General features: G+C 41.3%; 1 protein-coding gene across 2 annotated transcripts in view; it reads right to left on the reverse strand.

The window, feature by feature from the left end:
• SECISBP2L (SECIS binding protein 2 like) overlaps window positions 1–10,293 on the reverse strand; it is a 30,165-nt gene extending 19,872 nt beyond the window's left edge. For both annotated transcript variants that reach the window (XM_026045788.1, XM_026045787.1), the window contains exons 1-2: window positions 10,136–10,293; window positions 15–193 (exon numbers count right to left, since the gene is read on the reverse strand). In XM_026045788.1, the coding sequence (XP_025901573.1) occupies window positions 15–193; window positions 10,136–10,153 (197 nt within the window). In that variant the 5' untranslated portion in view covers window positions 10,154–10,293. The remainder of the gene's footprint in view (window positions 1–14; window positions 194–10,135) is intronic.
• Between the last annotated feature and the right edge of the window lie 3,764 nt (window positions 10,294–14,057).

The raw sequence follows: 14,057 nt of genomic DNA on the forward strand, positions 1-14,057 counted from the left end.
AAACCACATCTTACCTATTGGATTGGTTTTCCTGTACAAATGGATAGCAAGTGATCAGGTAACTGGGAATAGGAGTTGGTTCCACACCATTAATTCCTCCACTGTCGTTGGGAAGCGCCATTGGGATCATTAGTGTTTCTGGACCCTTCTTCTGAGGAATAAATGGTTCTACTTCGGCTGACAGCTTGACATTCTTATGAAAAAGAGAGGAAAAAATGTTTCATTAAATACAGACTCATAAAGGTATATGGCAGTTAGCACAGGGAGCAGGCAGAAGAAAGGTAAGACCGCAGGATTTCTTTAGCAAACTGAAAGGTGGGGGAAGAGCTTGCGAGTGCTTCTCCACCCTTCCAAATTTCCTTCCAAATCCTTCCAGAGGCTGCAATACAGATGACCAACATTTGTATAACCCTTTGCTTTTTGCATAGCACTTTGCAAATGTAGTTTATTACAAAGACTGAAGTTCAGATCTTGCAGAGCAGATCTGAGCGGGGAAAGCAATGAGATTAGCACCGTAGGTGGAGCACAGTTGTGTAGGCTTTCGTAACTGAAACCAACGTATGGAAGATGTAGTAATGCCTGCTCTACACTACAGAATTCACCATGTTCCTAGACAATTATAAAAGATTTCAGCCACCATAGGGTTTACTGCTAAAATAGCTGGTGCATCACAAGAAAAAACTCACACACACTCCATCTGCACATTTTAACATCTTTTCAAGTGTTAAGAATATGATTAAATTCCAACATGAAGGAATTAAAATGACTTAGAAATTAGTTTTAAATAGTGCTTTCAGAAAAATGATTTTCTTCCTCATATTCATTTAGAAAGGTAACCACAACAATTGCCAGCCCTTTTAATCACACTTCTAGTCTTGTACAGACTAGGTGGATCTTACATGTAAACAATCAAAAAATTGCTCCATCCTGTCCTAGTTGCAGAGAAAACTGCAAATCCAAAACACTCTTGTATTTTATATTTCCTTTCAAGTTACATTTAGCTGAAAAGCATCTTTTTGTGCAGACTATGACTTCATCATACTCATCTCACATTCGTCTCCTCATAAAGCAGGCAAGAGCTTTAAATTCCATCTGTCCAAGAAGCAATTCCAAAAGGCACTGCCTAATTTAGGCAAGGACGCACTCTGTTTTACAGACAAGAAAACAYGAAGGTTGGGCCTGCAGAGGACAGTCTTATCTGCTGTGACCTGTGGGACACCCACGTGAGCAGAAGCAGTTAAACAAGCAGCGCTCAGGAGCGCAGGGACAGGTGGCCACGTCCACCACGTGGTGGTCACCCCATGGTCCTTGMGCTGCGTCAAGCCCACAACCCACCTTGAGACATTGCACTTTAGGTGAAGTGAAATGACTGAACCCGAATCTGTAGCTTTATTCAAAAATCAACTTTTATTTATTTATTTTTGGAAATATAAGATTTAAAATTTAGTGAGCAAAAGGTAGAATGAAGCAAGAATGAGGCAAGGCTAAAACCACAAATTACACTGCAATTCAGGTGAAAATGAGCTGGTATCTTGCCATCACACAACATTTTTGAAAGGAGAGAGAAAAGACATAATTGAGAMTGGAAAAAACTCCCTAAGCTTCACAGAATCAATAACTCGCTACTGGAAAGAGGAGTAGCTRCCAGTAAAGGATGCAATATACTTTTATAACAGAAAAATTCTCTCTATATATAAATGTAACATTTTATTGCAACATTATACTTTCTCCGTTGCAAAAATTTTAGGTGGCAAATTCTTTAAATTTTATGCCACACGATAGCCACAACTCTAATTACAGAGATGGTCATTCTATAAAAGCAGCTTTGATGACAAAGAATTGCAATCAAACTTTTCCTACCAAAACCAAAGTTTTAATTTTACCCTTCCACTATCAAATTTAATGATTTATAACTCCCTCATGAGATTAAAAACAAGATTAGCTCAAATTTCACCATTAGTTATCCCCTGCAAACAACAACTCACTGTTTCAAAAGCTAKCAGATAATTTTCTATTTAAATATCATTCAATTATTCAAATCCTGTCCATCTTGCTCAAATAAACTTTATAAAGACAGGAGGAAGCTTCCCAGGTGAGACTTTCATTGGGTAACAGAGCACTGTCTGCAAGTATTAACTTGAGATGAGGGTTTACGTCCATAAAAACTCTGATGAAGGGACATTCTGCAAACTACTGTAACCCAAGCCCAAAGCTTGTGTACAACTGAATTACYTAATGCCCCATAAGGGCACAGAATTGGGAGCAGGGGCTCTGCATATTRCAGAGATATTTCTTGAGAAATTGCTCTACCCTCAGACTTGCTGAACTGAAGGGAAAGCAGAAATGTCCCTTCCACCAGAATTACTCTGTTTTGATAAGCTTAATTAATAAGAACATCAATCATATAAATAAAATTGTAACACAAGAGATGAAGCTTTATCAGCAAACAAAAGGGAAAAATAAATCATCTGTAAAAGGAGGCTGAAAGCAGAATTGGAACAACGGGAACAAAAGCAACATAAAGTATTTGTCATCTAGTGACAGAACAGGCTATCTCTGCACACCTCCTTCCCCCTCCCAAAAAAAAGTGGTTAGCAATGACTGTTCTAAAGGAAAAAACAACAGACAACAACAAACAGCAAAGCATATGTCAGACTTTACCAAGGTATAAGCAGCAACATGGAGGTATCACTACACGCTGTGCAACAAGATCTGCCTGCATGACAGCAAAACAATCACCTCTGTACCAATTAAATGCAATTTAAATTAAATTTCTTGATCATTACAGACTAGGCAAAAACTCCTTTTGGGGTAACTCGTTCCAGTTCCTGAAGTGGCAGTCAGAGGAAAAGCTGGGGTGCAGCTGCAGCAGTAACACAGAACACAAACCGAATCCCTGCCCCAATGCAGGAACTCTTTCACCTCAAGCATATCATTTAGCTGCCTCATGACTCATTTACCCATTTGCAAAATTTCTGGGCATTCTCTTCCATGAACAGCACCATGGTAATAAAAACTTAAAAACAAATAAACARAATGGTTAAGGGTTTAAGTACAACGTTCATGTAATAAGTGACAGGAATGGTGACATTCAGATCTCTCTGAAAGAGAATTTTTTTCCCCTCCCCTCCATAATACTCCTAGGTGTTCAGTCAAAATTATCTGTGCCAGAATAGATTCAGTTGTAGCCTGGCCTATGAAACTGTGGAGCACAAACACTGCAGCCACACAGCGCAGTCAAATAAAAACACCGTATTTTAAGTGCTGAAAACTTCCAGACATTAATTCTTATTTTGCAGCCTAGTATTTCCCAGTAACACAAAAACTGCTCGGGTRCCAGCTAAGAGAACTCTCAAAACATTTTATTTACCATTCATGTTGGACAAGACCTCCTGTTTTAAAGCACTTCCCAGTCTTGCTGCTCCTTCTTTCACCATATTATTCTTGGAGATAAGATGCAAAAACATGAARGTCATTTCTTAAGAGCAAGTCACTTGGAGAATTCACATTAGAATTATTTTTTGYGATTTTGTTATATGTATCACCATGCATTATTAGGGAAAAGAGTTAATAATAATTTATAATAGAGCTAATAACAGAGTCTTTCAGAGGGAGTAATTTTAAGAGACATAACTGATCAAATCAGGCCGCTATAAATTCTTTGCTTTTTTTCTCCACTTCAAGTGAAAATAATCTTTCTCTCTTAAGGTATCAGTAATATGGATTATGGATTTTGTGTGTTACGATTACAAAAYATTTGAAGATTCTGGCAGCAGCATTTTCAAGACCATGTTTTATCCAATTTGCCTTTATAAATTTAAAAATGGCAACTTATGTAAAGCACTTGGGTATAAAGTATACAATTTCTTTAATTTTTCCTGTATATACAAGATAGTACTTTTTTTCCCCTTATATGAAGAAAAAAAGGTTGACAAAGTTGACAAATTTAGAATAATTCAAATGCTGCTTTGCTATTCAAGACATCTTTAATGATTTCTTTCCTGTTGATCTGTCTGTTATATTGGTAATGATCAACTCTTCCTATGACAAAGCAATTGGCTGATCTCTAATAGGTTGTACAGAACATGGTGATTAAATATTTAGGTTAGCTAGAGTGGTATGATAAAGATACAGCATATCCTACAGCCATGAACATATGGGGTATATTGAGTAGGTACTTTTTGCCTAGTAAATTTCGCAAATATCTAAGGGGACAGAGCTATTTTAGAAATGGTTTTATCCACATACCATAAGCAGTTTTCTCTGCCGACAATTTGACACGGTCCCTCACAGCACCCTCTTGGACCAGCTCAGGAGTCATGCGTTAGTTGAGTGCACAGTGAGGTGGATTGAGAACTGGGTGCACGGCAGAGCCCAGAGGGTGGTCATCAGTGGCACTGAGTCCAGGTGGAGGCCTGTAGTCAGCAGTACGCCCAGRGACCTGTCTTTGGTCCAGTCTTGTTCAATTTAGATCATTTCATCAATGATCTGGATGAAGGGATGGCAATGGCATRCCCCCTTGGCCGGTTTGGTAAAGTATAACTGGTTAAAATATTTGATATCAAGCTGGGAGGAGTAGCTAATATCCCAGAGGGCTGCACTGCTATCCAGAGSGACATGGACAGACTGGACAACTGGGTGGTGAGAAACCTCATGAAGTAGAGCAAGGCCAAGCACAAGGTCCTGCACCTGGGGAGGAATAACCCCAGACACCAGTACAGGYTGGCGACTGACCTTCTGGAGAGCAGCTCTGCAGAGAGGGACCCGCATRTCTTGGTGCACGACCAGCTGACACGAGGCTGCAGTGCCCTCGTGGCCAAGGCCAGTGGGATCCCAGGGTGCATTAAGACCAGCACCAGAGGGGTTTTTGTTTGGTTGCTTTTTTCTTCTTAATACATCCAAGCTACTTGCTATTTTAAACAAACTACTACTATTGTTTAAAAACTACTATTGTTTAAATTTAGATTTCTTTTCCTGTGGGCACTATGCATATAGTGCCCACAGGCACTACCAGAAAAATAAATGAAAATTTTAAGAAAAAAAAAATCAAACATCAAGAAACATCTCAAAGCCATCTGACTAGCACAAAATTAATCCTCAACATAACTGACRTTGCTCATTTTCACTTTGGAGTAGAAAGCAAAAAGACAGCCTAAGTGTATAGAACAAACAACAACACACACAAAACACTGCTTCAGGTTTTTTAAAGGGATTGGTAAATTACTACAAAACTTCCTTTTTACATGGATTTCAACTTTGGGAGACGAGACTACGGTTTATTAAACCCGAAGAAAAGAAAGGAAAAAAAAATGTATTTAGTCAGGTCAGACTGCTGAACAACCCAAAACATAAACAGAATTAACTCTGCAAATAGATCATACCCAGGTTTCAATGCATTTCACAGATGGGTAGTGGTTTCATTTGAAAAATGAAGGAAACAAAAGCAGGGCTAAGTAATTTGCCTAAAGTTATCTCAGTGGAATTTTGGGGGTTGTGGATTTCTTGGTTAAAAAAAAACACTGAGAATAGAAAAACAAAATTTAATAAAAAGGCATTTTAGCCATCCTGGCTTCTCACAGCAGCCCAGAACTAAAGGTGGTGCTAATTTCTCAGCTGCAATTCTGTGAAGCCTTCCAGTTTAAGAAGCTGACTCCTAAGCCTCCATGGTTAGACACAAAAATATGTCAAAAAAAGTTTTGTTTTTAATACCATATTGGCATACTTTAGACTCAGCGGAAACACAATCAAAACAGATGAAATAAGAGCCCTGTTTTTAAACAGCTTTTTTGTTTGTTTCAGAAATGATAAAAACACAAGTCAGAGATAAATGCAAATATGTCCTAAAACAATTCCTCAAAGACTTTATGCAATGAAAACAAAGTGCCGATGAACAGAACACAACAAGCATTGATCATGCCACTGGTTTATAATTCCATACAAAGAGAGAATTAGGGAAGAAAGATCAATGCCAAAATGCTAAAGAATTTTGGAGAAAAACCTCCTACACCTCTCCACAACAGAGCAGTTGTGGCACTAATCCATTCTCTCACTGCTCTGACAGTACCATTGCTTATTCCATCCTGAATCCACTAAAAATATCTTTTGCCATTGACACCAATACATCCAAAGCCAGACCCTAAGACATTAACAAAAATTTAATTTGCTTTTTTTTGATCACCACTATAAGGCAAACTTCGCTACTATCATAAGACAAAACCTAATTTCATTTTGAATTTTAAGTTGCTCATGTTTATTTAACCTCTCACATCACAAAGCTAAGCAAATTTTATTAAAATTGGCCCTTGATAACCAATCTCCATTATGAATATAGATTTCTCAGTTATAAATACAAATTTAAGAGATGCTGAAGCATTGCATTTTCAATCAGTTACTTATTAATGAAAGCATACTCCTTTAAAAGACACCAGGATTTACACATAGCTCTCTTYTGTTGACAACCCTAGTTTTAATTTGCAAAATGCTCTACAGTAGCTCATTACATATTTCAGTCCAACAATTGCAACTCTTTCAAGACAGCATATACATACTGAAGGGAGCCTTTGTTTTCTGCATAAAAGCTGCTGTGGTCATCAACAGCTGCAAAGACAGAAGATGACACAAGCAGGAACAGACTGGTAAACTTTGTCCTATAGTTATGGTATTGCATATTTAATCTTAGAAAACTTTTTGTTCATTGTAGCTTAATGCCATTCAGCATTTTCCATTAAATGGGATCTCTGGCAGCTTTGCTGTTAGGAGAGAACACTTGGATATCTATGTTACCATTTACAGTGTGAGAAAATAGACACAGATGCTGCATTTCAGAAGGCTATAATAAAATCAGCTGTTCTACCACCTCAAAGTCTGGAATCAAGAACTCCCATCACAAATATAACAAAAACATAGCTCTGATATATTGTTTTGATTTTTTTAAAAAGGCATTTTTTTTCCAAATTTATGATTTCAACATTAAAGAGACATTTGAGCAATAAGACAGATCACATTTCAGCTATTTTAAGATAAACTTTGCAAATATGGAAATAGAAGTGACTAATTATAGTAACATTTAAGTGGCAGATACTTCAGGAATGGTAAATATGCAGTCCAACTGGAAACACCAGCAGCAGGCCATTTGATGCAGCACACAATATAATCCTACTCTACTGAAGTTAAACATAGTAATTTCAATGTAACTCTTAAAAGAAATAACCTATGAAGCAAGTCCCAGCCACTTCTCTAAACTCTCATACATAAACCTTCCCTTCATAGAAGTATTGTGCTCTGAATATAGCAAAACTAAGTATATATTTAAAGATTTTTTCTACGTACACAGAAAACAAGCAAGCAGCCAAATCTGACCCAAGTTGTTTCTTTTGCAAGTCAAAACTATAATATTCTAGGAAAGGTAAAAAAAAAAAAATAAATAAAGATTGACAATTACAAGTGTTAACTGAAAGCCTAAAAGCTACCAAACATGATCCTTCTCTTCACCTTGTTTAGTTTACAGCACATACGTATACATAAACAAACTTCCAAATTCACACTAGTAGTATTTTATAATGGTGCTTTCAAGTCTATGTACTAAAGCTATCAGCACGAGCCATGCACATAAGTGGGCTTGGTGACCTCCACAAACCAGCTAGGGACAGATAAATAGATGACCAGAAAACTTAAGACATTCGTATATCATATCAATGATAATTAAATGCAGTAGAAAATACATTCTCTATTTAGATAATAGAAGTCTCTCACAAAACTCCAATGACTCTATATTGTAAAAATTCAAGAGAAAATAATATGCAAGAAACAGAACTGAGATCTTAACTGACCTTTTTAGCTTCTTTTGCAGTTAAAAGGTTTTGCCTCGAGTACGAAACACTGAAGAAACTTGCATAGGGTCAAGTATGCAAGACAATGTCATCAAGACCTACTTAGATAGCAAGCATCTTATGTCTGCTGTTGAGTAGCAAAGGCAGGCAGAACAAACAGCATTAGTATTCCCATCTTTGAGCAATATAATACCAGATATAGGTCATTGATCAAACCACCGATTTTGCAACTTCAGCTAATGGAACCAGATGGCTCAATCTTAGGGATAAACAAACACAAGGCTTAGAGAACTGAGTCGCCGTACCTTCCAGAGGGGAAGTTGTTCCTCTTCAGTTCTCTACCACAACCAGCTTCAAYGGAAGGCAGGGGGAAGCCAGATGTCATATAATGAGTTTCATCTTCTCAGGAAAAATAACTAACAGTCAGCTACCCCTGACACCCAGATACTTTTTAATGTAAACAGTCCTGACATAYAGGGGTAACCTTCTGTGCCCGTTACAGAAATCACAATGGAGGCTATCATACAGTAATGAGTTCAGAACAACTGTAACCCATTTTCCTCTACATCAGCTGCCAGGAGATCACTACGCATATTAAGGAAAGTCATACCAGAATTTAGTGAACAGAAGCCTGAAAGGCAACCTACAAGTGACATCTTTTTGTCATTTAGGTGTCCAAAGGAGTTCTTCGCGCATAACATCTCACACAGATTTACTGAGACAACAACAGAAAACTCTGTTCAAATCCRTATCTATCAAAAGCATTCACAATCTCCCCTTGAAATACTCCGCTTTTACACAGCACAATATTCCTCCTCATTCATATTCTAATTTCACAGTAATTATTCCTATCAAAGGGGACAGTTACCAGACTGTGCGGCTGAGTGAGTAATCTGGGGAAAAGGGGAGAAGATAAGTAGTGTTCTCACATGTATTGCACGACATCTGATAAATTAATATTAAAGTGTGCAGACATGTGCAGAAAGGAGCCTGGATCAAAAGAAGAAAAAAATAAAAAAGATAGCAGCTAGAACTGATGCAATCGTGCCAAACATTTGCACTGATAAAGGAGACTGCCTTCAATTCTAATTGCACAAAAAGTCCAAACCCAATATGTTTGGGGTTCATCTAATCAAGATGCTCCTGTACAAYGAGAAGACAAAAGCAACAAGAGAGTTGAATCGCATTAGGAACTTATCAGCTATTAATTATTTGTCTAGAAGCCTTCCTTGCATACCAGGAACCAAGAGGACTAGGTATGCTGCAAACAGCCTAAACAAGATGGTTCCTGCTTCACAGAGCCTAACTGCACCCCTGAGTCAAACTACTACAATTAGTTAAGATAATCAYGCCAGCAGCCTCGAGATTTTACACTGTGAATAACAAAAGGCTCCTGGGCTCTTGCAGGAGCCATTTCCAACAAGTGAAAAGGCGGCGCTCCCACAGGGGCATGTTTGTAAACCCCTGGCCAGGAGGAGCTCGGGCAACAAAGAATATAAATATTTCACAAGCCTGGCTCTTTCACAGCACTGGCTACACGGGGATCAAAGGAAAACAAGGAATTAAAACAAAACACACAGACTAATTAACTAATGTAAATTTTACAGTGCAAGAACAGTTTCTCTACATGAAGGTGCATGAGAAGTCGGGCAGAAAGGGGAGAAAAAGTCAGTAAGAATAAAATATGTATTTAAAACCCTTATTCACCAAACTACGAAGTCTAGCAGGTATACATGTTAATATGGCGCAGTGTTTACCAACTTCCTTAAAACAGAGGCACGAAGCAGGGAGGAGGGTGCTCGCGGGAGCCCTTCGCTCCCGGCGTGTTTTGCTACAGACGCCCGTGTCTCCCCACGCAGCGACCCGGGCCCCGCCAGCCCCGCCACACGGGGCGGTTCCGGGCACAAACGCTGGGCTCGGGCCCGCGGGCGGGCGGCGCGCGGGCCCCTGCGCGGTTCCCTGCGGGCCCGCAGGCCGCCGCGCGCGGGCAGGTGGCCGCGGGGCCACCACCTCCAGCGGCCCCTCCGGGCAGCGATCTCSTTGCGCAACGGCCCCCTAAGAGCTCCCTAAGTCTCCGCTTAAGCTTCTTACAGCCCYAAGGGTCTCGGGCAAGGCCAGGCGRTTAGGGCGGCCCGCGGGCCCCGCCGCCTCCTCCCGCCCCGGACCCCGGGGGGGCTCCGGGCCTCTGGAGCGGGGCCGGAGCCGCCGCCCGGCGCGGGGCCTCGGGGGCCGAGCCCTGCACCCCCGCGCCCTCCTCCTCCGCCGCCTCCCGCGGCTGACAGCGGCGGCGCCCGCCCGSCCCTCACCTTGTCCGCTTTGTCCATGGCTCCGGCGGCGCGGGGCGGCGGCGCTAATAAGGGCGGCGGAGGCTGCGGGCCGCCTCCCCCTCCATGGCGCCGCGCTCGCGCTCCCGCACACGCCCAGCGCCGCGCTGGCCCCGCGCGCAGCCTCCGCCGGCACCGAGCGCGGCTGCGCCACGGCGGGCGGGGCCGCGACGCATCAGCTGCGACGGAGGCCGCGGAGGGACGGGAAGGGCAGCGGCACGCGCGGGGCGGGGGGCGTGGGTCACACACGGGGCTGGCCCCAAAATGGGGGGCAGCGGGGGGCCCCCCCTGTCACCTGCACGGGGCCGCGGGCGAGGAGGGCTGCCCGCGCGGCAGGTGCGCGGAAAGCCCTCGCTTAGTTAAACTGGAGCTTGGGGCGAAAAGCCCCCGTTTAGTTAAACTGGAGCTTGGGGTGAAAAGCCCCCCTTTAGTTAAAGGCCACAATCAATAAATGTTGCACTCAGTTCTCAAGTTCGGCCCCGGGCATGGGGGATCCTGGCTGTGGCAGAGGGGAGGCTCCATGTCCCCTGCAAGATCCTCGTCTGTTACCATGGGGAGAAGAGCGACCATCAGTGGTGCCACCAGGCCCTGTGTGTCACCGTGTGTCACCACGCGGCGACACTTCTGCACCTGTGTCCCCCGTGTCATCACCTGTCGGCAGCCCTGCTGCTCATGTTTGTATGGGCACCGCTAGGCCCCGTCAAGGAAATGAGTGAATMGTAATAGAATAAACACTTCTGTGAAAGAGAAACCTAAAAGCACACCCTGGGACAGGATCTTGAGTAGCTCTGAGTGAAATATATTAATAAAAGAACCAGGTTTCTGCTGTTCCTCTGAGGCATAAGTGGCATAGTTTAAGGCAACAGTAAGCAAAGCCTGTACCTTATTTGACATAAAGCTAAACTACCAAAAATGTCTTTACAAAGACATAAATCTATTTCCTAGATTTAACCTTTATTTTATAATTCTTTAATCTTTCCAGAATTATGTTCATTATGCTATTGAACAATTTATTCGACTGTATAAACATTTTATATCTCAATTTAATCCACATAATGCCTGTATCTGTGCGTTCTTAGAGGAGCTCTTCATCATATATATAACATAAGGTATTTTGAAGATGCCTATTACATTACACAGTAAGATCTCATTTTGCAGACATGATCTGAATGCAGAAGTTGATTGGACTGTCACTGCCTTCCGTGCCTTTTCACACCAGCAGGAAAATCAGCAGGATCGCAGAAGTAGTTTAACTTTTGCTTGGAAGTCTGCAGTATCACTTAGATGGCTTCAGTTTTCTCAGGGTTGCAGCCAGGGAAACCACAGGCCTTGCTGATCATATGGGAAAGTGAAAAAYGTGAAACTGCAATGCCAATGAAATGTAACTACAGGATTTCTGTGGACTTCATTGAGGCCGGTGTTTTAGCACAGATTAAGAGAACAGAAGGGCCCTGGTTGACATAGAAACTGCCTCTTAAGTGGAGGAGCCGCCGAACTTTGCACCCTTCAGACCTGCTTCCCTGTCCCTGCACCTTCCTTGATAAGACTAGTAGAAATTTCATTTTGGCGASTGGTCACGCTATCCAGGCTTTCAATAAAATATATGATGTTAGCAGAGTAATGATCTTCAGCAGAACTAACGCAGTGTTCCTAACTTCAGGAAGCCATTTTAAGGTTATTGTAATAGAGAGTTTAATTGAGGTTATGATGTTACACTCCCAGGGGCTTTCATACAATGACATTTGTTCTTTCAACATAAGAAGTCATGAAAGTAAAACCAGGGAGTATGCTGGTTATATTAAAAACTTTCAGTTGATGCAATTAAACCGAATTTCATCATCCAATGATGAACTTAGGAGATGTAAATCTATAGATAAATAATTATGAAACATTTAAATAAGCCACCTGACCTAGATCGCCACGAATCAATGCATCTCTACTAAGTGAAAGGTATTTTAATCTCGAGAGCTTAATGTTTTACTTATTTGTGCTTAATTGGGCCAACTTACTTAAAATCTAGTCACTTTTCATCCCYTAAGTAATGTGGGAGAACTTGCTTGACTGGACTGAAAACACAGTGAAAATAAAACAAAACACTGAAACAACAGGCACAATTGTCTTCTTGTACTGGCAGGCCAGAATTTCAGTGTGGAATGCCGCCTAATTTGTCCRAATTGGTGCTGACCATGGAATATATACTACGACATTTTCTTAAGATAGTTGCTGTATTTCTTTGTAAATAATGACTCATTATGGCAAGGCTGTTCACTATAAAATCCTTCTTTTGTTTCCAAGATACATACCAACATAAAGGTCACACTTGAAAGGGCTGTTATGCATACTTAAACAACAATAACAAGAAGTTCTAAGATCTAAATTGGGCAGTGATTAAATAGACACCACATCTACATAAATCTTTACAATATACATTACACAGAAAGCAATGCTGAGTGACCTGAGTGGCCACACAGGTGAAGAGAACTCAAATCTCCCATAAAATTTAACTCTGTATTATCGTCAAAAAGGAAAACACGGCAAAGGACTCAAAACCAGTTATGTCAGATCCTTTCTCTCGCCATAGCTGSTACAACTATGCCACGATATCTAGTTACATCATCATCTTTTTTATTGAGTGTTGTGTAAGTGAACTCAACAGTGTTACCAACCTTAAGGAACCATATCTTAAAAGAAAAGGAAAAAAAAAAACACAAAAAGCCCAGTCATTCAGTCATTCAATAATGAACACACTMGTACGTTCAGTAGCCACTTTTTAATTTTTAGTCTTAAGTGTCCCATTCTAATATCTGGCAGTTTGTGAATAATAAAAGCTACTTCCTTTTTTTTTTTTTCTTAATTGCCACATGAGGAGAAATAACTGACATAGTTTGGAAGCACAAGTGGTGCTTGAAGCTACTGGAAGCTGATTGCAATTTTGCTAAAAAGTTGTTCATTTTATTGCTACATGAAATAGTAGTGGAAACATCCTTCCTGAAGACCACGGAGAACACTGGCCCCATGAAGAAGGGAATCTGGGTCAGCAAAATTAAAAACTGGAGTCTAAACTATCTCAGCAGCATGGAAAGGCACTTTGTAATGACTTTGAATTCAAAATTAATGACAGAATTCTAGGTAAATCTGCAGCTTGTATAGGGCTGCTCATACTCCCTCCTAATGCAGACTGTATTTATATCCAGTGAGTTAAAAGCTCTACAGAACACCTAAGGATGAGTGTGCCTAACTCAAATGAAGGCAGCTCCTCATACTGAAAGTTGAGCACATGTGTAAACTTAGTTGTCCTGACATATAAATATGAAAGAAGGGTTGCTCAATAACACCCCCTCTGCTCTGGCAGTATAAGCAGGCTCAGACTGAGCCCCACAGCAGCACTGGCAGGTTAGGGGCGTGCTGCAGCAAGAAAGGCAGCAGGAATTAAATGTGTCATTTACTGCAAGATGACACAGCTTTACTAGACCAGGACTAAAATTCTCAGTGTAATTACTGTGTTAGGAGAGACAAGTAAAGAAAGCAAAGCGTGTCTTGTCAAAGAAACTTCTGTGTCTGACGCAGGGTGATACAACATGTATCACCCTGTGCAGGCAGCTAGGGGCAAACACAACAGGGAGCTTCATGCAGTTTAAGTGGGAAGGTGGCAGGCACTAGGTGTGACTGGTCCACAAATCTGAGAATCACGATTCTGATGGCAGCTTGTGATTACCGCTAAGCAGCYGTCACAGTGAGCACCGCTCTCCCACTGCCAGCAGCTGCAAAGTGGCTTTAGAGACAGCCAGGACAGATCCTGCCCGTAATTTTGCAATCTCGCCAGGATGGGATTAGCCTTTACTCTTGCTATAAATCTTGAAGTTATTAAGACATGAAGGTTTCATGCTAAATATGCAATTTGCCA

The sequence above is a fragment of the Nothoprocta perdicaria genome, unplaced genomic scaffold, assembly GCF_003342845.1.
Source record: "Nothoprocta perdicaria isolate Ctin4 unplaced genomic scaffold, notPer1 scaffold_41, whole genome shotgun sequence".
Classification (NCBI taxonomy): domain Eukaryota; kingdom Metazoa; phylum Chordata; class Aves; order Tinamiformes; family Tinamidae; genus Nothoprocta; species Nothoprocta perdicaria.